The following is a 27844-nucleotide window of genomic DNA, read 5'->3' as shown; positions in this document are numbered from 1 at the left end:
ATTAATTCCTGGGATGAGAGGGTTGTCCAATGAGGAGACGTTGAGTAGAATGGGCCTGTACTCTTTGGAGTTTAGAAGAATGAGAGATGATCTCATTGAACCATATAGGATTCTGAGGGGGCTTGAGAGGGTAGATGCTGAGAGATTGTTTCCCCTGGCTAGAGAGTCCAGAACTAGGAGGCATAAACGTAGGATATGGGGCTGGCCATTCAAGATTGAGATGAGGAGGAATTTCTTCACACAGAGGGTGTGAATCTTTGGAATTCTCTACCCCAAAGGGCTGTGGATGCTGAGTCATTGAATATATTCAAGGCTGAGATGGATAGATTTTTGGACTCTAGGGGAATCAAGTGATATGGGGATCGGGCGGGAAAGTGGAGTTGACGTCGAAGATCAGCCATGATCTGATTGAATAGCAGAGTAGTCTTGGGGGCCGTTTGGCCTACTCATGCTCCTTTTTCTTACGTTCTTATTGTAGACTAATTGAGAGAGATTGATTGTCATGATTAGTCAACAGCTCCATTATTGTTGTATCTTGCAACTGCCAGGATGGTAGAAGACTAACTAGATGGACCTTGGTCTTTTTTCATCTCGCAATTCCTATGTTCCTATGAAAATACATATCACATTGAGTTACATCAAGTACATTGAAAGTACAGAATAGAAACAGGCCATTCGGCCAGCGTTTATGCTCCACACGAGCCTCCTCCTTCCCTACTTCATCTAACCATACCAGCATACCCAGCATATTCCTCTCTCCCTCATGTGCTTATCTAGCTTCCCCTTGAATGTATCTATGCTATTTGCCTCAACTACTCCTTGTGGTAGTGAGTTCCACATACTTACCACTGTTTGGGTAAAGAAGTTTCTCCTGAATTCCCTATTGGATTTATTAGAGACTATTTTATATTTATGACCTCTAGTTTTGGACTCCCACACAAATGGAAACATTTTCTCTACATGTACCCGATCAAACCCTACCATTATCTTAAAGACCTCTATCAGGTCACCCCTCAGCCTTCTCTTTTCAAGAGAATCTTTAGATATGGGGGTGGTGCCAGAGAACTGGAGAATTGCAAATGTTACACCCGTGTTCAAAAAAGGGTGTAAGGATGAACTCGGCAACTACAGGCCAGTCAGTTTAACCTCAGTGTTGGGGAAACTTCTAGAAACGATAATCCGGGACAAAGTTAATAGTCACTTGGGCAAGTGTGGATCGATTAAGGAAAGCCAGCACGGATTTGTTAAGGGCAAATCGTGTTTAACTAACTTGATTGAGTTTTTTAATGAAGTAACAAAGAGTGTCGATGAGGGCAATGCGGTTGATGTGGTGTATATGGTCTTCCAAAAGGTGTTTGATAAAGTGCCACACAATAGGCTTGTCGTCAAAGTTGAAGCCCATGGAATAAAAGGGGCAGTGGCAGCATGGATACGAAATTGGCTAAGTGACTGGAAGCAGAAAGTAGTGGCGAACGGTTGTTTTTTCGACTGGAGGGAGGTATACAGTGATGTCCCCATGGGGTCAGTACTAGGACCACTGCTTTTCTTGATATATATTAATGACTTGGACTTGGGTGTACAGGGCACAATTTCAAAATTTGCAGATGACACAAAACTTGGAAGTGTAGTGAACAGTGAGGAGAATAGTGATAGACTTCAAGAGGACATAGACAGGCTGGCGGAATGGGTGAACACGTGGCAGATGAAATTTAACGTAGAAAATTGCGAAGTGATACATTTTGGGAGGAAGAGTGAGATGAGGCAATATAAACTAAAGGGTACAATTCTAAAAGGAGTGCAGGAACAGAGAGATCGTGGGGGGGGTATATGTGCACAAAATTTTGAAGGTGACATGGCAGTTGAGAAAGCGGTTAAAAAAGCATATGGGATCCTGGGCTTTATAAATAAAGGCATAGAGTACAAAAGCAAGGAAGTTATGATGAACCTTTATAAAACACTGGTTTGGCCACAACAGGAGTATTGTGTCCAGTTCTGGGCACCGCACTTTTGGAAGGATGTTTTTTTTTTTTTATTCGTTCACGGGATGTGGGCGTCGCTGGCGAGGCCAGCATTTATTGCCCATCCCTAATTGCCCTCGAGAAGGTGGTGGTGAGCCGCCTTGTGAAACCCTTAGAGAGATTTACTAGAATGGTTCCAGGGATGAAGGACTTCAGTTACATAGATAGACGGGAGAAGCTGGGGTTGTTCTCCTTAGAGCAGAGACGGTTGAGAGGAGATTTGATAGAGGTGTTCAAAATCATGAAGGGCCTAGACAGAGTAGATAGAGAGAAACTGTTCCCATTGGCAGAAGGGTCGAGAACCAGAGGATGTCGATTTAAGGTGATTGGCAAAAGAACCAAAGGCGACATGAGGAAAATCTTTTTTACACAGCAAACGGTTAAGATCTGGAATGCACTGCCTGAGGGGGTGGTGGAGGCAGATTCAATCGTGGCTTTCAAAAGGGAATTGAATAAGTACTTGAAGGGAAAAAATTTGCAGGGTTACAGGGAAAGGGCGAGGGGGTGGGACTAGCTGGATTGCTCTTTCAGAGAGCTGGCAAGGACTCGACAGGCCGAATGGCCTCCTTCCATGCTGTAATCATTCTATGATTCTATGAAAAAAGCCCCAGCCTGTTCAGCCTTTCCTGGTAAGGATATCCTCAGTTCTGGTATCATCCTTGTGAATCTTTTTTGCACCCTCTCCAATGCCTCTATATCCTTTCTATAATATGGAGTCCAGAACTAAGCACAACACCAAGTGTTGTCTAAACAAGGTTCTGTACAAGTTCAACATAACTTCTTTGCTTTTCAAGTCTATCGCTCTAGAAATGAACCCTAGTGCTTGATTTGCCTTTTTTATGGCCTTATTAACCTGTGTCACTACTTTTAGTGAGTCATGTATCTGTACCCCTAGATCCCTTTGCTCCTCTATCCCATTTAGACTCTTATTATCCAAACAGTATGTGACCTCCTTATTCTTCATACCAAAATGCACCATCTCACATTTACCAATATTGAAATTCATTTGCCAATTACATGCCCATTCTGCAAGTTTATTAATGTCCTCTTGCATTTTGACACATTCTTCCTTTGTTTTAACTACACCCCCCAATTTGGTGTCATCTGCAAATTTTGAAATTGTGCTTAGATTTCTGAGTCCAAATCATTAATGTAAATTGTGAACAGCAGTGGTCCCAGCACCGATCCCTGTGGAACACCACTTCCCACCTTTTGCCAATCTGAGTAGCTACCCTTAAGCCCTACTGTATGTTTTCTGTTTTGTAGCCAACTTGCTATCCATTCTGCTACCTGTCCCCTGACTCCACATACTCTGACCTTAGCCATGAGTCTACAATGTGGTACCTTATCAAAGGCCCTTTGAAAATTTAAATATATTATACCTACAACATTACCCTTGTTTACTCTTTCTATTCTTCAAAGAATTCAATAAGGTTGGTCAAACGTTACTTTCCGTTCTGAAATCCATGCTGACTATTCTTTATTATATTTTTATTCTCCAGATGTCTTTCTATTACATCTTTGAGTAAAGATTCCATTATCTTTCCTACCACCGACGTTAAGCTAACTGTTCTATAGTTCCCTGGACTTGTTCTATCTCCCATTTTAAATAAAGGAATAACGTTAGCTGTCCGCCAGTGCTCTGGCACTATTCCTTTTCAAGTGAATTTTTATATATATGTAATAGTGCCTCTGCTATCTCTTCCCTAACTTCTTTTAATATTCGTGGATGCAATCCATCCGGACCGGTGTCTTATCCTCCCTAAGTTTGATTAGTTTATCAATTATCTCTCCCTTTCTATCTTGAATGTTTTCATATCTTTTTCGATCTCTTCTCCTAATGTCCTGCCCACCTTGTTAGTCTTCTTGGTAAATACGGAGGCAAAGTAACTATTCAATATTTCTGCCATTTCACTGTTGTTATCCATGAGTTTATCTTGTGCATCCCTTAGTGGCCTTATCCCTATTCTGATTTTTCTTTTGTTATGTATGTGTCTGTAGAATACTTTACTATTTCTTTTTATATTCCTTGATAATTCAATCTCATAGTTCCTTTTTGCTTTCTTAATTGTTTTTTCGACTTCTTTCCTAACCTCTTCGTATTCCCTTTTGTCATCCTTTCCTTTATTATCTATGTACTTAGCATTTGCCTTTTTCTTTAGTTTCAGTTTTAACCTTATCTCTTTATTCATCTATGGTGTTTCAATATTGGCTAGTTTGTTCTAGCTTTTTAGATGAATATATTTCTCCTGAACTGTATTGATCACCGTTTTAAATATTACCCACTGCTGTTCTATTTCTTTGTCTGTCAACATTTTTTTCCAGTTTACCTGCCCAAGTTCCATTCTCATCCCCTCAAAATTAGCTTTTTCCCAATCTATTACTTTGGTCTTTGTCTTACTTATGTCTTTCTCAATCACTATTTTAAAACTTAGTTTGTTATGATCACTATTGCCTAGATGTTCCCCTATGCTTACTTCTTTTATCTGTTCTGGTTCATTTCCCATTACTAGATCCAGCAGTGATTCCTCTCTTGTTGGGCTTCTCACTTACTTACTGGGTAAGAAAGGAGTCCTGGATACACTGTAAAAACTCCATTCCCTTTTCCCCTTTCCCTACCTCATCTTGTCAGTTTATTTGGGGATAGTTAAAAACTCCCATGATTATTTTTCAGTTTTTTTGTTACTCATTTCATAAATTTGTCTACATAGTTCATCCTCCACATCCCATCCACTAATAGGTGGTGTGTAGAATGTACCTATTAACGTGATCGATTCCTTCTTAGCCTTTGTCTCAATCCATTTGGATTCTGTTTCCATCTTAATGTTACTTATGTCCCTTTTTTCTATTGCCATTATGATGTCTCTAATTAGTACAGCCACCCTTCCCCCCCCCGCCCTTTCTTTGTTCCCTGTCCTTTCTAAATACATTATATCCTGCAATATTTAACTGTCAATCCTGTTCCTTATGTAGCCATGTTTCAATTATCCCTACCACACCTGCTCCTCGTTATGAATTATTGCCACCAGTTCCCCCATTTTGTTTCGGACACTGCGCACATTGCTGTAGTGTCAATTTAATTTGTTTTTAGTAATTGTTCCCCTCCCTTTGTTTTTAACAGTCGTTTTGTACTTCTGTTCTATAACTGTATTTGTTCCCTAACCGTTTATGTTACCCTTATTCCTTAACTTGGTCTGACCTTTACTCTCATTTCCTATTTCTTTTTCCTTCAGACTTATGTTATCTTCCCCAGATCCCTCCCACCCCACCCCAGTCTGACTAGTTTAAAGTCCTATTGATGTGGAGATGCCGGTGATGGACTGGGGTTGACAATTGTAAACAATTTTACAACACCAAGTTATAGTCCAGCAATTTTATTTTAAATTCACAAGCTTTCGGAGGCTACCTCCTTCCACATCGTTCACCTGAGGAAGGAGTTAGCCTCCGAAAGCTTGTGAATTTAAAATAAAATTGCTGGACTATAACTTGGTGTTGTAAAATTGTTTACTAAAGTCTTATTGACAGCCCTATTATCCTTTCTGCTAGGACACTGGTCCCATTCTAGTTCAGGTGGAGCCCATCGCAACGGTACAGCTCCTTCCTGTCCCAGTACTGGTGCAGTATCCCATCACCACTACTACAGGAATAACAGGTACTGCAGGTGCTCATAATAAGTTTTCAATGAGACACGCACCCCATGTACCACATTTAATATATAATGGGACAGAAATCACTCACGAAATAAAGGAGAGATCAACAGTGTTCTCCGTTGTTATTGGCGAAATGGAGGAGCAAGTTCTGGCGTTCGCACATGCGCAGTAAAACACGAAAATCCAGAACTTGCTCCCAGTGGTTCGCTGGCGATATGACGGCTTTGAATTAAAGGTATATCGCACGCTGCAATCAGAGAAATCATTGAAAAAGTGCAAACTTGCTTATCTGCCTAGCTGGAAAGTAACTAATTACACCACAAAACAGGTATGCTTAAAAATACAGGTAAACTAAGTTTTAACAGCCCAGTAAGTCTTAATGACTACCAAACAACTAAAAATTAACTTCTAAAAATGTGGAGTCTTGTTACTCCTTATTTTAATAGTTTTTGATCATAAAAAAAATTTTAATTAAAAAATTATTTTTTTTTACTTTTCCCTTCTGTCTCTTTTATTTAATTCAATTATTTCTTACCCTCTCTGTTTTTACATTGATATTAATGTTGTACCTTTTACTTCCTGGTTTAACAATTCAAGCCAGCAGAGACAGTGAACACAGCGTGTCAAAAATGCTGCGAGCTGATTGGTTGAGGGGAGAGATCAATCCTCTCACCTTTCCCAGGGTCCTAGCTTCACTTGAACTGATGCTGGGCTCATCTCCGCTTCCTATTAGAGGAAGTGGCTGACGAAAAGACTGTGGTAATTTAGTGGGTTAGTATAAATCTATGGAACGGTGAGCAGTGTTGGTTCGCCACTCAGAGCAATTTCTACCCCAATAGATTCAATGATAATTCAGAAGAGATCATTAAACATGAAAAAAATGAAAATGATACCTCAGATGGTATAATGCATTTTACGTACAACAGAATACAATTTATAAAATCAGTATTAATGCAGCATGACATTTCTCATATTATCAGGTGACTCAGATCAAATGCATGTTGAGACAAATGTCTATCTGGCAACACAACTTCCAAGTAAGACAATGATCAGATTACCAAAGTAATGCAGATTGCATTGAGAGCCTTGTTTTGAGATTACTTCTGCCTATGATCTATTTCAATGTCCTATATTACCATCTGGCTTTCAGAAATAACTTGCAAGGATGAGCCGGCACATGAGCTAGTCTTTGTGTGCTCAAGAAACTGTTAGAAGGAAAATCTGTCAGTGATTCTCGCAAGTTTGATAATGTTGCATTAAATGGCTCCAGGTGCTCCATTCAATCACATTAGGATTGCACTTGTGCTTAGAGAACGCCATCTGTGACAACAGGTTTGTTGGGAAGATAGTGTTTAAAATGTGCAGCTGGAAGTGATTGAAGTCAAAGTTGCTGAAATCCAGTATTAAGAGAAAACATGTAAATAATATTGTTCCAAGTCTTTCAGAATGGGAGAAATGTGCCCCTTCTCACAGGTGCTGGTAGTTTACCTATTTGTTTCCAGGAAGTTGTGGTCTTGTTAAGTAATTTTTGGTTTGTGAAACATCTAAGCAGTGACAGCAGTGTGTAGAATAACACCTGGCTTTTAATAGTTCCTGTCATTTGGTTCTCTTAATGTGGAACTGTTAATGTTATCAAGATTCTGTAGATTTTTATGCACTAAGCAGTGTACAAACTTTGTAAATACTCTAATCAAACTTCTGAAAAAGTGGATGCAGTCTACTCCCAATAATTCAAACTCATTTTTGCAGCCCCAAAAATTGAATCCAGTAATTTGAATTAGGCAGTGTAAATAACAACGCAAAGTGGGAATTTAATGCAAAAAAATGAATTAAGCAACTTTGAATTAAGAGTAGACTGTGTGGGGCAGATTTTCCTGTTCTTGCACCTGGACGTAAACATCTTGTTTTGAACTGGATAATTGGTTTCACGTGCAAATGTGGTTACATTAAAAGTCTGATTTTCAAATGCTGCATTTTTTTAAATGCTCTGTAATATGTAATATGCAAACACAACACGGCATATATTTATGTTTACACATGCTGGCCACTTTGCACATGTGCAATTCGGGCCCCATCTTCTTTTCCAGGCCAAGTTCCTCCACCCCTCTCCTCTCTTAAAGGTGTTAACTCCTTGCTGGGGTTCAATTCCGTGAGCAATAGGAACACTTGGGTATCTCACCAAAGTGACCAATATTCACATGATGGTGAGCATTAGCAGACTCAAATTGCTTCCAGGCAATTATTATTATTGAATGTATTTAGTATATCCCTTCCACACTAATGTATATACTCATCCTCTGAACAGACCCCCAAATACTTGCTTTTCACCTTTATTTTAAAAGGATTACCAACCAGCCTGAGGCAAATCGTTGCCATTTTGAATATGCAGGGGTGAGCCATTGGTATTCCCCTACCGTCTCATTTGCTCATGGCCGATGTAGGAGTTGCAGAGTTGAAGATGAGTAGCCTATCGCTGCTTTTGCAAACATTTTAGTGGCCAGCTCAAGAGTGACATGAGGAGAAGCCAGTCAGTTCGCCTGTTGGGCAGCTTTGAGGATTGATGTGCGAGATCTTAAAGAAGGGGAGCAATGTCAATGAGGAATGGGACAAATGTATATATTTTTTGTCAACTAAAACAACGAATCAAATTTATTTACAATTAAATCAATTTGCCAGTTGTCCTTTCACCTTTTCTTACAGACTCTTCCTTTTCTACAACTTCCTTTTCTACCTTCACATAGGAATATATAAGCCAATTCCTCAAGGATCTCTTCAGTCTGAACAAACTCCAGCAATGCAAAAACAAACTGAAGAACTCAAAGTTTTACAGACTTAAATAATCCTTTTGAAGTTGAGTGCTGTCAACTGAATAACACTATTTTGACATGGGACAACACCTAGATTTTCCTATTATTCTTAGGTATTTTTTTAAAATGGAAAAACCAACTTGTGGATTATGGAACTTGAATATCACATGAAAATCCAAATACTTGAAATTAATGGTGACTAGTATCACTATGCTTTGCCCCTTCTTTTTATTAGTAAAATCGGATCAATTTTGATTGCAGATGTTGCCCTAGTGTTGCAGTATGGTATATTTTTATCATAACCACCAATTTGACAGAAATTTAATGAGTAGAGATGCATAAGGATAAGAAGCTCAGTGCATTTGTATGGGTGTTATGTTTATCAACATGAATCAGGTTTTTAAGCCAAAATGAATAATGATCACTCCTAATAAATGGCACTTGGCAGATCTATGTTCCACAATATTTCGATGAAAAACTATCAAGGAATTTTCACCACCCCTGCAAGAAACCACTAAGGAGCCAGGAACTGTCACAAGATAACACTGTTCTTTCTCTTGGCTGCCTACAGTTCTACCCCGTCCAGCTATAGTTCACCTGTGTTAGTCGGGGCAAAAAAGATCACATTTCTTTAGTGCAGGGAAAATTGGCAAACTTAAAGAAAACATTTACTATAGAACTTCAGTATAGGGCCATATATTAGAAATTGCTGAGTTTATAGTTGGATGTATTCAAATTGTTGGAGGGTTGATAGAAACCAATTGAAATACTCTTCTGGCACATGTGAACCAATTTTATATACCGAAAAACCTGTGAAAGTAAAAAGAATGTTTACTGACATAAAATTGAATGCTAATATATGTTTTTATTGATGTGCTATTACTTAGAATAAAGTAAAATACTCCACGTATGTAACTTACGTCAGTAAATATGTTTTCCTTCTGGGAGAAAAACAGGTACTTGTCACACTAATGTGATTTTTTGAAAAAATTAGCCTTTGGAATATCAGACTTGAATTATTTTTAACACATTTCTTTTAGTGTATTGTTAGCTACTTTTCAGAATATATTTTATGGTTTTAGGTTTAGTAAGATATTTTTACATAAAATGAGGAATGTTTAGAAGTGTTATGCTTGAGGTCCTGCCATTAATTAATTTAGCACGTGCAGTGAAATTTAATAGTAATACATTTACAACAGTACCAGGAACAAAAAATTAATTTACATTTGTTGCCAATGAGAATATTTCGGCCAGGGTTATTTAACTCTTTAGATTTAGTATTTGTCAAGTATTGATGTAAATTCTTTGAAATCTGGTCCCCATTCCTGGCCCACTGCTAACAATAGGCTGACACATCAACAGCAACCTCATGCCAAGCACCTGGACCATGCTCCACCCCACCTGAACCGAGTAACTGTCAAACATGTGATGGCGCAGCCAAAACCTACCAGGCACTGACACAGCAGGCGAGTGCAGCAGTGCATGGTAGCACCAATGCTACTATCTGGCATCCATCCACAATCCCAACCACTCAATAAAATTCACTCACTAACACAGTGCACCGTGTATACATTACTGTATCACATTTCTTTAGTGCAGGGAAATTCCGTGAGCAATAGGAACTATGAATGTGATATATCTCAATGTGTTGTAACCAAAGTAAGTATTACTTGAGGCATTCATTATTCAATTGTCATAGTTTTATATGTTTATCCGGTCCTGTATACCAAATTAATTAATTTGTATTAGCACCTTTAGGGATGAGCATGTACTGATGATCCAGAGAGGCTACATCACTTATCAGGTTGATGTTTCTGTTGCTAATTTTTGACATGCTTCTAATGAGGTAATTAATAATCTACCTCTCCTGCTTTTGATCTGTGGACAAAAAAAAAAGCAATCGGCTTTACTCTTTGTTACCTTTCACACCCTCTGTATTTCACAGATTTGACACTCGGGCACGTGTCCACCATCAACAGTGATACATGATTACAAAGTCGGTTATTTCATTTCAAATAATTAATAAGTTGTTACCAAGTGCGTCATGAAAATGGCCCAGAAAACCTTGTAGAAATCATAGAAAGAATCATAGAAAGGTTACAGCAGGGAAGGAGGCCATTCAGCCCATCAAGTCCGCGCCGGCTCTGTGCAAGAGCAATCCAGCTAGTCCCAATCAACCTCCCTTTCCCCGTAGCCCTACAAATTTTTTCCTAATAAAGGAAAGTATCCCGTATGCCTTCTTAACCACCTTATCTACCTGTCCTGCTACCTTCAGGGATCTGTGGACATGCACTCCAAGGTCCCTTTGTTCCTCTACACCTCTCAGTATCCTCCCATTTATTGTGTACTCCCTTGCCTTGTTTGCCCTCCCCAAATACATAACCTCACACTTCTCTGGATTGAATTCCATTTGCCACTTTTCTGCCCACCTGACCAGTCCATTGATATCTTCCTGCAGTCTACAGCTTTCTTGTGAATCACAAAGAGCTGCAGTTTGAATTGAATTTTCTCCACATATTGAAAATCAGCACAATCTAGTATAGAGATCAGTTGCAGTACAAACAGAGACATCAAGTAGAAATGTGGAATGACCACAAAAATGTCTCATTTGTTTTGAAATGGAAATGTGAACATTTTCTCTGACCTTAATATTGTATGTAGTTTTCATAATTAAGGAACCTGATTTCATGGCCTTGTGTTTACTTCATTTTAAAGTTACGGAGGCTGAAAGTTCTTCTAGACTTCAGGCAACTCCTTTGAAAATGTCCGTAACTCTACCTTCCATGAATGAAGAGGACCAGTCTGGCAGCATCAGCACTATAGATGGTGATGACACTTCTGGAGCTGAGATATTCTAAACCTTCCCATCACATCTTTATAAAAGACTCTAATATGCATTAATTTTCCTACCAAGTGTTTTGTGACACTGTTATTTTTAAGTTTTAATACGCTATTTCAGTAGCTTTTATTTATCTTTGCAGTAACAAATAGTAACCATATTCCTGATTGCAATATATTGTGATAAAATTTAATATGTTTATGATTTTGTTTTAATCACCAATGAACAATAAATTTAAAGTTTTTTCTCTAGGAAGTCAGATAATGTTTATCTTGTCTTTTACAGGAAAGCGTTAAACTTCAACGCATTGTTAGTAAGCATCAGATGCTTTAGTCTCTCTCCCAAACCAACATTTTTGCAACAGTAAATACCAATTACCATTGAAAGATGGAGTGATAAACAAACTGAAATGTATTCTTACTGACAGTTATCATATGTTCTGTCTACAAGCTGGCAGAAATTTAATCAAGAAGCATGCTCCTCATTTCAAATACTTTTACACTCATCAATTTACATTCAATTCTGCAGGGATTTTTATTAGAATCTGTTGACATTTCCCGAATGCCAGTGTGTTCTCCCTCTACTCAGTAAAAACTGCTATTCCTTGGTTTTCCTATTTTTTCAAAAAAGCAGAAAAGGCTTTGAAGCATTAGTACAAACACTGTACTTAACAGTATCATCTTTGTGAACCTTAGATTTAGCTACATTTAAATCTTGCAACAGTGAGAAAGTTCTGCATGCTTACGTAGTTTATTTAATTTTCTGTCTCTCACTTTATAAGTCAGGTTCCCTGCTCCAACCCAGGCTCCTGACCATACCATTCTGAACCAGCCACTAGGATGTGCTTATAACTAGCATGGATTCAATCACTGCCTGATCATTTCTTCTCCATGCACAAGAACCAGACTTCTTGGGTGTCAGTCTTGGCTCACTGGTAGCACTTTTGCCTCTGAGTCAGAGTGCTGTGGGTGTAAGCCAAGCTCCACACCAGAGACTTGAGCAGATAATGTAGGCTGACACTTAAGAACATAAGAAATAGGAGCAGGAGTAGGCCATACGGCCCCTCGATCCTGCTCCGCCATTCAGTAAGATTATGGATGATCTTCAACCTCAACTCCATTTTCCCGCCCGATCCCCAGATCCCTTGATTCCCCTAGATTCTAAAAATTTATCGATCTCAGCCTTGAATATACTCAACAACTGAGCATCCACAGCCCTTTGGGGTAGAGAATTCCAAAGATTCACCACCCTCTGAATGAAGAAATTCCTCCTCATCTCAGTCCTAAATGGCCGATCCCTTATACTGAAACTGTGCCCCCTAGTTCCAGACTCTCCAGCCAGGGGAAACAGCCTCTCAGCATCTACCCTGTCAAGCCCTCTCAGAATCTTATCTGTTTAAATGAGGTCACCTCTCATTCTTCTAAACTCCAGAGAGTATAGGCCCAATCTACTCAATCTCTCCTTATTGGACAAACCTCTCATTCCAGGAATCAATCTAGTGAACCTTCGTTGCACTGCCTCTAACGCAAGTGTACCCTTCCTTAGATAAGGAGACCAAAATTGTACACAGTACTCCAGGTGTGGTCTCACTGAGGCCCTATACAATTGTAGCAAGACTTCCTTACTCTTGTACTCAACCCACTTACTGTACCTGCATGTTAACTTTCTGTGTTTCGTGTATGAGGACACCCAAATCTCTCTGAACACCAACATTTAATAGTTTCTCACCATTTAAAAATATTCTGTTTTTCTATTCTTCCTACCAAAGTGAATAACCTCACATTTCCCACATTATACTCCATCTGCCACCTTCTTGCCCACTCACTTAATCTGTCTATATCCCTTTGCAGACTCTTTGGGCACAATTTTAAAAGAAATCTGCGGATGCGTTAGGGGCGGTGGGGGGGGGGATATAAAATCAGGTTTTTGAGGAGCAGGCAGAATCCCGGCTCCAACGTGCCAAGGAACGTGCATGGCCCAGAGCCATCTGGGTGCGCGCGCTGTTCCTAAACCCGGAAGTTCAGCCGGCAAGTAAAGCCGGCGGCACGATATTTAAAGCAGCAATTCAACTATTTAAAGTAGTTTAAAAATTCATAAATGCAATTAACTATGAAGGTGAGTGATTTCAATGCTGCCTCAACATGTTTTCCGTGCTGTGTGAAACTCGGCGTGGGAAAGTAGTCAGGTTTTAGCCGGCAGCCATTTGGACATTTAAATCCCTTTTTGACAGATGGGGATAAAAGGTGAGTTATTGCAGCAGGGCATTCAGTTCTCTCAGACAAACTTTTGGCTGGGAGATCTTTGTGTTTAGACTGAAAATTCTTGGTTTACACTCAGAATTGTTCTGTTTGCACATATTTACCAACTTTTTGGACCCCGTCAAACTGACATCATCAGGATGGGGGGGGGGCGCGAAGGCTGCATTCAGCATTACATCCGAGGACGAGGAACATCACCATCCTCACCAGGTACGGCATGCACTTCCGCCACTTGGAGCTCCACAACACAGTGCTGCGCCACAGGCACCTGCACAAGAGCACAGAGGGGAACAACAGAGGGACCAACGTCGCAGGAGGCACTACCCTCATCAGAGAGTCTACAGACCAAAGCTCAGTTTCCTGGACCTCTCTGAGGAGCAGTGTATACGGAGGCTGATAGTGAGTCACCAGGTGGTCACAGACATCTGCAGCCGCCTTCATGCCGAGATGCTCCAGGCTGGGCCTGGCAGCATCTCATTACCCGTCGCTATTAAAGTGACCACCGCCCTCAACTTCTTCGATTCCGGATCATGCTAGGATGCCACCGGTGACATTGCCAAGGTCTCTCAGTCGTCTGCCCACAAGTGTATAAGACAGGTCACTAATGGATTGTTTCGCAGGGCCTCGCAATACGTCAACTTCCCTATGGACGATCTCAGCCAGACGGAGAGGGCAGTGGGATTCCACTCTGTGGCTGGCTTCCCACGTGTACAGGGTGCAATTGATTACACGCATATAGCAATCCGAGCACCTCCACACGAGGCAGGACTGTTCGTCAACAGAGGGTTATCACTTGATCAATGCTCAGCTCGTTTATGACCACTGCAAAAGATTTCTTCACGTGTGTGCCAGATTCCCTGGCAGCTGCCATGATTCATTCATTCTGAGGGAATCCAACAGCCTGAGCCTCTCCATGCATCAAACAGCCTTAAGGGCTGGCTCCTCGGGGACAAGGGATACCCCCTGCACACGTGGCTGATGACATCTCTGAGGAACCCCATCACCAAGAAATAGCGTCGATACAATGACGGCCACATCACCACCAGGTCTATAATTGAACATGCGATAAGACTGCTGAAGGTGCGATTTCGGTGCTACAGTCGTTCTGGGGGAGTGCTTCAATACGCATCAGCGAGAGTGGGTCGCATTATCGTAATGTGTTGTGACCCGCACAACATGGCGCAACAGAGAGGGGTACCGGTTGATAAGGCCTCATCCACCATCCACATCTGCAATAAACATTGAGGAGGAACAGCAGGAGAAGGAGGAGCCGAAGGAGGAGGAGCAGGAAGACGAACCAAAGGGCAGAGCAGCGGCTCACCTGGCTGCTCGTGAGGTCAGGGAGTCACTCATATGTGAACGGTTCTCATAAGATCACAAAGTGAGACGAGTCCAGTCCTCACACCACCTGGAAAGAGCAGCGCCAACACCAGCACCACCACCACCCACCCCAGCCCCCCGCACAAAGCAGTCCTGCAACTACACATACACCCACTGTAAAGTGACCAACTGGGTGGTATCAAGTGTCCCCTTTCACGATGAAGCACATGAAAGGGCGCTATCACAAAAGCCAGTCAAGAATGGGCAAGACATGGCAGTAGTGGTGAGAATGTGACATTTAATGTGACTTTATCAAAAGGTAGATATAAATGAAAAACATGACAGTCTGTCAGACAACCTTGTGCATACCCTTTGTGATCACAAAACCTTTGCCTTTCTCTTCCTACTACTTCTACATGATGCATCCCCTGTGGCTGCAGCAGAGTTAGTGGCAGGTTGCTCATGTCCGTGCCCAGACTGCTTAGATGCTTTCCACCTATGCCCTCTGGGTTTTGGTGCCCGTGAGGGCCCCGCCAAACACGGTTCCGCCTGCACCTGTGCAGGGGCAGACTCGCCCACCTGGAGAGGAGACAGCATTACGGGTACTGGTTGAGGGGGGGCAATGGATGAGACATGGGAGCGCTTTGAGTGGCGTCCCAACCTCCATGTCCCCTTTCGCCATCATCCCTCCACTGGACCAGGCCCAAATCACTCCTACCACCCTGCTGGACAACAGTTTGGAGGATATGTATGATGCCTTGGAAGCCCAGTTGTAAAGTTTCTGTCTGCCTGTTTAAGGCGGCAGAATGTTGTTCACGCTGAGTCCGAACGGCCATTGTCAGGGCCTGAATGGACTCATTTGTGAGCCATGCTTGAAGCTCAACGGAGGCTAACCTTCTCTCCATCGCAGATATTCGCGCACTTACCTGCGACACTATCTCACACATTTCCGCAGTTACACGCGACACTATCTCAGACAGTTCCTCATGTCCCTGCGACAGTATCTCAGAGATTCCTTCCTGTACCTGTGCCACTATTCCACTAATGCAGGAATTGGACTCCTCGATCCTCTGCGCTATTTTGGAGAGTGTGTATGGCACCTGTTCCAGTACCTCACAAATGTGCTGCTGTCCCTCGATCATTCTCCTTTTAAAGGATGGCCCCCGGGGTTCAGCATCTGCGTCCAGCTGAGCAGAGCCTGGAGAAGAGTGCGCCCACCGATGCGGACTCCCCACAACTGCCCCTACCACCAGTGCTCGTGCTCACTTGTGTGTGGTGACTCACTAAGTGCCAACGCAACTAACTGACTACTAGGTCCCACCGAGGTGTGAGTATCTGCGCTGGTGGATGGCTCGCTATGATGTGACGGTGCGCCCTCAGAGGCCGGGAGCTCCTCTGAGGAATCGCCCTCTCCCGTCACTGCGGTCGTTGAAGGGCCTGTAAGAGAACAGAAGGCATATTAAGAATCATCACAGATGTGTCATGTTGCGATGAGCATATTGAGATGTTCAACATGTCAATCATTGTTAACATCAATTTATGTTGTATGTAACGAATATTAAAGTTGTGTCACCAGACATTTGTGGGGTGCCAGTCTCGGCGTCCCCGTTGGACAGGCACTCAAGGGTGCGGCTGATCTCCAGGGCCTCCTCCTCAGCCTCTGTGAGGACCACTATTTATAGTGGCCCCCTCCAGTCCTCACTCTCTCGTGTGCATTTTGCGCTCCCTCCTCCTACAAGGGGAGAAAGTACAGACGAGTGAGTGATGGTGAAGTGGTCAGCCGATGAATGCATTGCTTTGGGTAAGGCTGACCGTGAAAGAGATACATCAGAGGGTGAGTATGAGACAGAGACATCACATTGGATCAGGATTGGGGTGAGTGGTAGTGGTGGGGCACAAATGGGGAGGTGAGGAAGTGCTCAGGAAGTGCAGGTAAGTTGAGGATGAGCCTTAAGTGGGTGTGAGGAGTGATGTGATGGAGTAGTCTTGGCAGTGCAGAATGAGTTCGGGGGTGGGGGGTGGGAGAGTGATGTGCACCACGGAATGCAGGAGAATCAGTAAGTGTACTCCCTTTTGCTGATCTGTCGGCTGGGTAAAATAGTTCCCTCCTCCTCCTCACTCTGGACAGTAGCACCTTGAGTGAGGCATCGCTGAATCTTGGAGCAGCCTTGCCCCTGTGCTGCTCCATTGGGTCTTCTTGCTGTTTGCTCCAGCAAAATCCATTGGAGCAATGGCCCTTTAAACTCAGACACTCCAGCTGACAGCCTGTCATGCGGGTGCACAGTCCGCCCACTGCGCAGCTTTTGGACGGCAAACCTGGAAACAAGACTAATGGCCACCAATTAAGTTGCGATCACGTGGGGAACGGTAAGTTTTTATTATTCGCGTTTGCCGCGTGCCCATTGACCCCCCGCCACCTTATTAAAATTGTGCCCTTTGTGTCCTCCTCACAGCTTACTTTCCCACCTAGCTTTGTATCGTCAGCAAACTTGGATACATTACACTCGGTCTCTTCATCTAAGTCATTAATATAGTTAAGTGCAGTACTGAGGGAATACTGTACTGCTGAAAATGCCATTTTTCAGATGAGAAGTTAAACTGAGGCCTTGTTTGCCTGTTCACGTGAACGTAAAAGATCCATAGTACTATTTGAAGACGAGGGGGGATTTCTCCTAGTGTCCCGGTCTACATTCATCTCTCAACCAAAAACAAATTATGTGGTCATTTATATCATTGCTGTTTGTGGGACCTTGCTGTATGAAAATTAGCTGCCACCTTTGCCTACATTACAACAGTGACTATAAAATACTTCAAAATACTTCTTTGGTTGTGAAGCATTTTGCGATGTTCTGAGGAAGTGAAAGGTGCAATATAAATGCAAATTATTTTTTCTTTCTTTATTTTCCTTGGTACCCCTGCAGGAGAAAAGTTGCATCCTGTCACTATGTTACAGTGCAGCAGTACATAAAGACAACCAATTGTCTTTATTCTGTAATAGCATCACTGAATTTCAAATCAAGCACAGATGAAAATTATGATTGGAGCAGTGAGGAATGATTGACAGTAGCAGAAGATCCCACTGTGTGCGCGGACACTTTTTGTTAAATGATATTGATTCGAACAATGAGATATTCTGCTTCTCAGCTGTTCCACTGCAACGGGAAGTTAACCAGAAATGTGCTTTGCCATTAAGTGGCAGCATGCATTCACAAGCTCATACTATATTGTGTAATTGTGGCAGTAATAGCAAAAGCTTTTTTAGAAGTCAGAAGACCATATAGGGCCACAAAAGGATACTGTAGGACAGATTCAAACTGATTCTCAGGTTATGGCAGAGCTGCTAAATGACTATTTTGCATCAGCCTATACTCCTGTAGATGATGCTTGTGTTCCAGATGAGGGTGCTCGGTACTGAATAGCATTATTAATATTAAAATAGATAGTAATGTCATTTTGGATAGATTAGGGAAGCTCAAAATTATTAGGACTCCAGGTCCGGATAATATCCATCCAAGGGTGAGTAAACAGATGGGACAGGTGCTCTATGAGCCCCTTGCCCATATCTTTAATAGTTCAATAGAGTCAGGGATAATTTCCTTAGTCTGGAAGCTAGCTTATGTAGTTCCTATTTTCAAAAAAGGGGACAAATCAGAGTCAGGAAACTATAGGTCTATCAGTCTGACATCTATTATTGGGAAATGCTAGAAGGATTCAGAAGGGAATGCCCTTTATGATCAGTAGGAAAGGGAAGGGGCCATTAGAAATTCACAACATGGCTTCTGAAAAAATAGGTCATGCCTAACAAATTTGATCGAATTTTTTGAGGAAGTCACTAGGGTAGTGGATGAGGGAAATCCAGTAGACATTGTCTACCTGGACGTTCAGAAAGCCTTTGATAAGGTACCTCACACTACGTTACTTCACAAGATAGAATCTTGTGGTATCAGTAGAAATTTGAAATGCTGGATTTGGAATTGGCTTCAATCCCGCAGCCAAAAAGTTGTAGTTAATGGATGTGGTTGAGCTTGGAGACATGTTACCAGAGGTGTCCCCCAGGGATCGGTACTGGGCCCGCTACTCTTCACGGTCTTTATTAATGACCTGGACAGGGGTGTTGGGAGTATGGTAAGTAAGTTTGCAAATGACACCAAAATCTGTGCAAGGGTTAAGGCGGTAGAGGAGTGCAGTCAAATCCAAAAAGATCTAGGTGTGCTGGGGGAGTGGGCCACACATTGGCAAATGGCGTTTAATTTAGATAAATGTAGTGTCATGCATGTTAAAAACACACGTATCATTTGCAGGGAACAATACTGAAAGAGGTTGAGAGAGAAAAAGATCTTGGTGTTATTGTGCACAGATCACTAAAGGTTCATGACCAATGTAGAGAAACTGTAGTTAAAGTTAACAAGGTATTAGGTTGTATTAAAAGAACCATTCAGTGTAAATCAAAGGACACCATTTTGACACTATACAGGTCACTGGTCAGACTGCATCTAGAGTACTGTGCCCAGTTTTGGTCCCCACACATTGTGGGTGATATAGTGGCCTTGGAAAAGGTCCAGAGGAGAGCGACAAGAATGATTCCAAGCTTAGAGAACCTCAGATACTCAGGTAGGCTCAAGGACTTTGGTCTATTTACTTTAGAGCAGCGTAGACTTAAAGGTGACCTGATAGAGGTCTATAAAATAATTAAAGGGCTGGATAGCATCCCTATTGATAGATTATTCCAATTTAGCAGATTGGGGAGGACCAGGGGACACGAGTTTAAACTATGGAAGAGTAGGAATAGGAACATCGGAACAGGAGTAGGCCATTCAGCCCCTCGTGCCTGCTCCGCCATTTGATAAGTTCATGGCTGATCTGTGATCCAGCTCCATATACCTGCCTTTGGCCCATATCCCTTAATACCTTTGGTTGCCAAAAAGCTATCTATCTCACATTTAAATTTAGCAATTGAGCTAGTATCAATTGCCGTTTGTGGAAGAGAGTTCCAAACTTCTACCACCCTTTGTGTGTAGAAATGTTTTCTAATCTCACTCCTGAAAGGTCTGGCTCTAATTTTTAGACTGTGCCCCCTACTCCTAGAATCCCCAACCAGCGGATATAGTTTCTCTCTGTCCACCCTATCCGTTCCCCTTAATATCTTATAAACTTCGATCAGATCACCCCTTAACCTTCTAAACTTTAGAGAATACAACCCCAATTTGTGTAATCTGTCCTCGTAACTTAATCCTTGAAGTCCGGGTATCATTCTAGTAAACCTACGCTGCACTCCCTCCAAGGCCAATATGTCCTTCCGAAGGTGCGGTGCCCAGAACTGCTCACAGTACTCCAGGTGCGGTCTAACCAGGGTTTTGTATAGCTGCAGCATAACTTCTGCCCCCTTGTACTCCAGTCCTCTAGATATAAAGGCCAGCATTCCATTAGCCTTATTGATTATTTTTTGCAGCTGTTCATGACACTTCAATGATCTATGTACCTGAACCCCTAAGTCCCTTTGGACATCCACTGTTTTTAACTTTTTATCATTTAGAAAGTACCCTGTTCTATTCTTTTTTGATCCAAAGTGGATGACCTCACATTTGTCTACATTGAATTCCATTTGCCACAGTTTTGCCCATTCACCTAATCTATCAATATTGCTTTGTAATTTTATGTTTCCATTTACATTGCTTACAATGCCACCAATCTTTGTGTCATCGGCAAACTTAGATATGAGACTTTCTATGCCTTCATCTAAGTCGTTAATAAATATTGTGAATAATTGAGGCCCCAAGACAGATCCCTGTGGGATTCCACTAGTCACATCCTGCCAATGTGAATACTTACCCATTATCCCTACTCTCTGTTGCCTTTCACTCAGCCAATTTCCTAACCAAGTCCGTACTTTTCCCTCGATTCCATGGGCTTCTAACCTAGCTAACAGTCTCATTTGTGGGACCTTATCAAATGCCTTCTGGAAGTACACATAAATAACATCCATTGACATTCCCCTGTCCACTACTTTAGTCACCTCTTCAAAAAATTCAATCAGGTTTGTCAGGCACAACCTACCTTTCACAAATCCATGCTGGCTGTCTCTGATTAACTGAAAATGCTCGAGGTGTTCAGTCACCCTATCCTTAATTATAGACTCCAGCAATTTCCCCACAACAGATGTTAGGCTAACTGGTCTATAATTCCCCGGTTTCCCTCTCCTTTCTTAAAAAGCGGAGGGACAGTTCCTAAATCTAGAGAACTTTGAAAGATTATAGTTAGGGCATCTGCAATCTGCTCATCCACTTCCGTTAAAACCCTGGGATGGAAACCATCTGGTTTTGGGGATTTGTCACTCTTTAGTGCTATTATTTTCTTCATTACTGTTGCTTTAATTATGTTAATTTTATCGAGTCCCTGTCCCCAATTCAATATTAGTTTTCTTGGGATTTCCGGCATGCTATCCTCTTTTTCTACTGTAAATACTGACGCAAAGTAATTATTCAACATGTCTGCCATTTCTCCATTGTCAATGACAATATCCCCACTTTCAGTTTTTAAGGGGCCAACACTGCTTCTGACCACCCTCTTTTTCCTAATATAACTATAAAAGTTCTTCGTATTGGTTTTGATATCCCTTGCAAGTTTCTTTTCATACTCTCTTTTTATAGCTCTTACTATCTGTTTTGTGACCCTTTGTTGATCTTTGTATCTTTCCCATTCACCAGGATCTGTGCCATTTTTTGCCTTTTTGTATGCCCTTTCCTCTTTAGTTGTCCATGGCTTTTTTTTTTGGCAAGTAGAGTTCTTGCCCCTCAAGGGTATAAACCGGTTCTGTATCTCGTTAAATGTTTCTTTAAACATTTCCCACTGATCATCAGTCGTTTTACCCATTAACAGATTTGCCCAGTTTACTGTGATGTGGAGATGCCGGTGATGGACTGGGGTTGACAATTGTAAACAATTTTACAACACCAAGTTATAGTCCAACAAATTTATTTTAAATTTCACAAGCTTTCGGAGGCTTCCTCCTTCCTCAGGTGAATGTTGTTACCCACAACATTCACCTGAGGAAGGAGGAAGCCTCCGAAAGCTTGTGAAATTTAAAATAAATTTGTTGGACTATAACTTGGTGTTGTAAAATTGTTTACAGTTTACTGTGGACAGTCTCTGTCTCATCCCATTGAAGTTGGCCTTACCCAAGTCTAGAATCTTAGCAGCAGATTCACTTTTTTCCCTTTCAAACACTACATTGAACTCGATCATGTTATGATCGCTATTGGATAGATGTTCACACACAGTTAAGCTGTTAACTAAATCTGGTTCATTACTCATTACTAAATCTAGTATGGCTTGCCCCCTTGTTGCCTCTAGGACATACTGCTGTAGAAAACTATCCCGGACACACTCAAGAAATTCACTACCTTTCAGACAGTTGCTAGTCTGCTTTCCCCAATCTATGTGCAGGTTAAAGTCCCCCATTAAGACCACTATGCCTTTCTTACACGCTTGTCTAATCTCTGCATTTATACAATCTAGCACTTCAGAGCTGCTGCCAGGGGTCCTATACACAACTCCCACTATAGTCTTAGATCCTTTCCTATTTCTCAATTCAACCCATAAGGTCTCTGTTGGCTGCTTACCTCTCGTTATATCCTCCTTTATCATTGAATTGATTTCATCTCTAATCACTAAGGCTACTCCTCCCCCTCTTCCATTTTCCCTATCTCTCCTGTAGACCTTATAACCCGGTATATTTAGTTCCTAATCCTGACCATCCTGCAGCCATGTCTCTGTGATAGCTATCATGTCATACCCTCCAATTTGAATTTGAACCTGTAGTTCATTTAATTTATTCCTTATACTCTGTGCATTTGTATATAGAACTCTTAGTTGGGCCACACACCCTAGCCTGACCTTCAGCTTTGATGCTGGGTTAATCGCCTTACGCCTTCTAGTTTTCACTTTATCTTTAGTGAATAAAGTACACTTTCTTTCTGCTGCTCTACGCTTTTCCCTTTCACTTGTTCTTGAACAACTGTTTGTACTATTTGTATTGTAAATTTCCCCTGGGTCTTCCCCTCACTTGCTACTCTCAACTTTACTCCCTTCTGACTCCCCGCTAGATGTTAGGCAGTTCTTCTTTTCCCAGAGAATTGTGAGCTTCTGGAATATATTTTCGGCTGGTGTGGTGTGTGCTGACTCTTCCCCCCCGTTCAAGTGGGAACTGGACCGGTTCCTGACTGGGACAGAGATCACATCATATAGAGATTACGTGTCTTTATAAATAACACTTGGTCCATGTGATCTCCTGGACTGGCATTGGTGGCCTGAGAGGGTTGGAGAGGAATTTTACACAGTACTTTTTCCCTTATTGGCCCTGGGGTTTTTCTTTTTTTTTTGCTAGTATTTTTTGTCAATTTTGTATGTTTGTATGGCAAATATTTACCAGCAAGGATCTGGACACCGTAAGTCAATGGGCACAGAGGTGACAGATATAGGGTTCAATTCAGATGTGTTAAATCAGCTTAGATAGAAGAAGTGAGTATGTAGATTACATACTAAATGGCAGTGTGCTTTAGGTAATAGATCAGAAAATAGATCTGGCATTTTGATGGACTGGTCATTAAATCCATCATATTCCCTTGAATATAGAAGATTAAGGGGTGATCCAATTGAGGTGTTTAAGTTGATTAAAGGATTTCATAGGGTAGATAGAGAGAAACTATTTCCTCTGGTGGGAGAGTCCAGAACAAGGGCATAACCTTAAAATTAGAGCTAGGCCGTTCAGGGGTGATGTCAGAAAGCACTTCTTCACACTAAGCGTAGTTGAAATCTGGAACTCTCTTCCCCAAAAAGCTGTTGAGGCTGGGGGTCAATTGAAAATTTCAAAACTGAGATTGCTAGATTTTTGTTAGGCAAGGTTATTCAGGGTTACAGAACCAAGGCAGGTGGATGGAGTTAAGATACAGATCAGCCAGGATCTAATTGAATGGCGGAACAAGCTCGAGGGGCTGAGTGGCCTACTACTGTTCCTATGTTCCTATGCAGTTCCGTGTTAGCAGGCAGCGCAATATGGACTAATGGTTATCCTCTGCCAAAAATGTTACTATGTTACTCTGTTTTAGTCATGCTGAAGATTAGGTGCTTCCTCACAAGGAGTGAGTAAAGGTCACAAGCAAAATCACCCAGATCCGTCTCACCCACACCACATTGCAGTGACAATGGCAGAAGACAGGAAACAAATTGGCTGCCTGTCTCCCCTCTCAACTGGTGAATGTTCCTAGGAGAGGGGGGTAAGAACAAAATACTGAGAAAAATCAAAAATACAGTGTACTGTGATTTGAAAGTACTCAGCATGTTTTACCAGTCTGCCTGTAATTATGTATTTTGTTACATAGTCTTTGATGAATCCAAAAGTCATTTGGTAATTGTAATGATTTAGTTTGTTATTCCAGGCGAGCAGCAAAACATGAGCTATGCGGTTTACAATTCCTTTTAAATTGACCTAAAACAGCACAAAGAATAAGCTAGACCTCTGCCATCTCTTGGTTAAGATTATCCCTACAATTCACATTTATGCTTTCTCTGGCTGTCTTTTTGTATCTGAACAGCTCCCTGTCACTAACTTATTTGGCAGTTTCCACAATAATTCAGCTTTAATCTTAACTGACTTTGCTCTGATCTCTTCTTCTCCCCAGTCTGCTTGATATGAAGGTTCTGTCACTGATCTTTAGGCCTTGAATCAGCCCAACAGCACAGACACATACACATTGCTCAATGTATTAAGACATTACAACAGCTGCTGCTGCTTCCACCACTGCTACAGTATTTACATAGATAACAATAGTTACTGCACCCCCAAAAAACATGTTTGAAGTGTATTGAGGTGTTTTTGACAATGCAACAAGGCACTACGTAAATGCAAGTATTTCTTGTTTTCTTTGGGAGTGGGAGCCACCAAAATCAATATCCAAATTTCACATTGTATTGCATACACAGAAGTAAGTTTTCAACACAAGAAGTGTCAGTGGGGAATTTGACCATCGGAATCATTACAGCTAAGCCTGATCTGCCCTCAGCCACTATCCATACATTGTTGCTGGGAAGGCACTGGATTACAATCAGGAACGGGAATTCTGTCTGATTTTTCCATCCCCAGCTTAGGGACACTGAAGCCATTTCTAACATCCTCCCACTGAAATTTGTTTAACTCGGCACAGACTAGAGACTGAACCTGAAGCTTCTCTGATCTATATAGGTCAATACCACAGCACTTTGTACTTTTAACCACTTAGCCAATATACAAGATATTTAAGGCTATTGTGGTCAATTTGATAGACAGGTGGATAGTTTGATGGTGAGTCTTTTTAAGTCTCACACTAAAGGTATTATTTTTGGCATACAATATACCAAATTATGGTGAGTATTTTTCTCTTGTGCTGATATTAAAATATAACTATTTCTGTTCCTCATCTGTGAAATTAACATCTAAAGAAAAGTTCTTCAGATGTTGGTTTCATGTGAAATAATCATAATAAACACAACACACAAAAATTTAACTGCTAAACATTGAAAGCACGAACGCACAGAGCTATCTTGAACTTTAAGCACTGAGATGCTGACACTATGTTTTATTTGAAGATTATCCTGCTCGTAAAGGAGTACCTGAAAAATTTTTTGCCATGAGATTGTCTGTTTAAATGGAGAGGGTTAAGTTTTAGGAATTGGTTATTGAATCTGAAATCATGATTTTTTTTAAAAATTGGGCATTTACCATCAGATTGTTTTAATTAATATCTCATAACCACCATAGAACACTGACTTATGAGTTCTGATAATCCCTGAAAAGCTTGTGTTTTTATTCCAGTAACTGGAGAAGAGGATGGAATTGATGTCTGGATGACGAGAGGTCAGGGGATCAAAGCAAACCCATTGAATGGCTTTACTTCAAACCAAAGAGACGTTTAGCTCGGGGATCATATTTTACTGCTCCCCACTTAGGGGATTTCAAGACAGCGGCTCAATACCTCTGAAGAGCAGCACAAGCTGTCTCATGTGACTTGTGCAGTACACTAATGTTACCTTTTTAAACTTGTGGTATAAATATTCAGAAAGTAAAGACCAATGCATTTTCCATCAGTTATGAGGACGGTTTCATTACTCATGCAGCTTAGTCACAAATCAGTCATGCAGCCTTTAAGTAGCTTTAAGCTGTGTGGAGAAATATCACTGAGGAGATGAATGAGATCAGGATGGCAAAGCTACATTTTTCATATTTTGCACTCAGATGTATCACATAGTTAATAGAAATGAAAAATATAAGCAGCAATGAGGCTGGCCACAATCAACATCACTCAGGAGTTAACTGTCAAGCTCAGTCATGGAGATATTTATCTTATGGATGTATTGATGACCATGGTGTACTCCCTATTCACAAATACTCAGGTAACTTCTGTTGTGGGTCAATTGAAACACATTGGTGTGAAATGAGGGTTTTTGTATAGAGCTGTTGCTGACAGTTAGCTGCATATGTTCATGAATTATTTTGTCTTAGAAGAATCCACTATTTGCATAAAGTACGTTCGAACAATTTATCTGGACAAAAACTGAGCTCGAAAAAGATCCCTTTTTTATTCCAACAGATCATAGTTGATAGCAAAGAGCTAACAGCTGCAGCGGTAAGTCTTGGCAATTTACAATTATTGTGACAATGGCATTGTTGACTTTTGTTTTGGAGATAGTTTTATAAAAAATCCTAACCGGCTAAGAAAAGTTAGTTTCTACTCGTATCCTGTGAACAAATAATTCAATGTTTTTGTTTGCTGTTACTGAATCTTTGTAATACATCTGAAACAAACATTATTTCAGAAACTGCAACCCCTTCCCCCCTCAAATAAAGTACACTACAACCCAAAAACACCCTCCATAACTGGGAGGGTGCAACAAATTATAAAAAGTTATAATAATAGTGCTATGTATCATCCCAATTCTGATTATTATGATCAAATTACAGGTCTATACAAACTATAAATTATACATAATGTAAGAGATTACAAACTATGCACTTCTTACATTTAAAAAAAAATCACTGTAAAATTATGATTTAAGTGATGCATTTTCCAAAGACTTCACTACAGGACTTCAGTGTTATACTTTTGCACTCTTGGCTTGGCAACCTTCCAGCATCCCATCCCTAGATATGGGATGAACTTTAACCTTTACTTGATTAGCCTCTCTTGACATTGGGAGGGGAGTCCTTCTGGGGGTCTACTCAAAGTCTACATGTTTGTAAAATTTGCTGCAGATGTAAAAATAAGAGAGTTTTCTCTATGATGGCTACCACTCTCTCAGATGTGATAATGTTGGGGATTTCTGAGGATTAGTTACCACTTTTTGTGATTGTTTGTGTTTTACATTTAGTTAGGATCAGTCATTCAGTACCCAGGCAACAAGTGAGAAAAACTTTGTAGTTAACTATGGAGCATAAATACCGGCATGGACCAGTTGGGCTGAATGACCTGATTCTGTGCTGTAAATTCTATGTAATTATTTGTAGGCTGTGATGATGGAAAACTCGCCATATACAGACAATTCTGGTCAGAAATGATTTTTAATTCTTCAAATACCATCAACTTTATCAATTGGGTGTCTCCAAAGCACCAACCGCTAACTAGTCAAAAACCTAACTGGGACAGGACACTAAAAAGGCTGTGCACATTGTTCTGTGCATGTGTGACTCGGGTCCCATTTTGTCCATGGACACTTCTTTTTTAATAAGTCCAGGATTGGGAAACCAGAATCTCTACCACCAACTTTCTCCCTTCCCTCCCACCCTATGAAAGGTCTTGACGCTTTGGTAGAGTTCAGTTCAAGTAACTGGTGCAATGGGTTTTATTTGAGTGAAAAGGAACTGATATAACTTAAAGCACCCACCGGCCATGTTTTCAAAAAGTTTAATCTGTCTGCTTATCTA

At 41.2% G+C, this 27844-nt stretch overlaps 1 protein-coding gene across 2 annotated transcripts in view; it reads left to right on the top strand.

Annotated features, from left to right (window-relative positions):
- kiaa0586 (KIAA0586 ortholog) overlaps positions 1-11569 on the top strand; it is a 419966-nt gene extending 408397 nt beyond the window's left edge. For both annotated transcript variants that reach the window (XM_067991527.1, XM_067991529.1), the window contains one exon: positions 11191-11569. In XM_067991527.1, coding sequence (XP_067847628.1) covers positions 11191-11333 — 143 coding nt within the window. In that variant the 3' untranslated portion in view covers positions 11334-11569. The remainder of the gene's footprint in view (positions 1-11190) is intronic.
- Positions 11570-27844: the final 16275 nt, after the last annotated feature.

This window comes from Heptranchias perlo, chromosome 10 (assembly GCF_035084215.1).
Source record: "Heptranchias perlo isolate sHepPer1 chromosome 10, sHepPer1.hap1, whole genome shotgun sequence".
Classification (NCBI taxonomy): domain Eukaryota; kingdom Metazoa; phylum Chordata; class Chondrichthyes; order Hexanchiformes; family Hexanchidae; genus Heptranchias; species Heptranchias perlo.
This window is presented reverse-complemented; position numbering and strand designations above follow the sequence as displayed.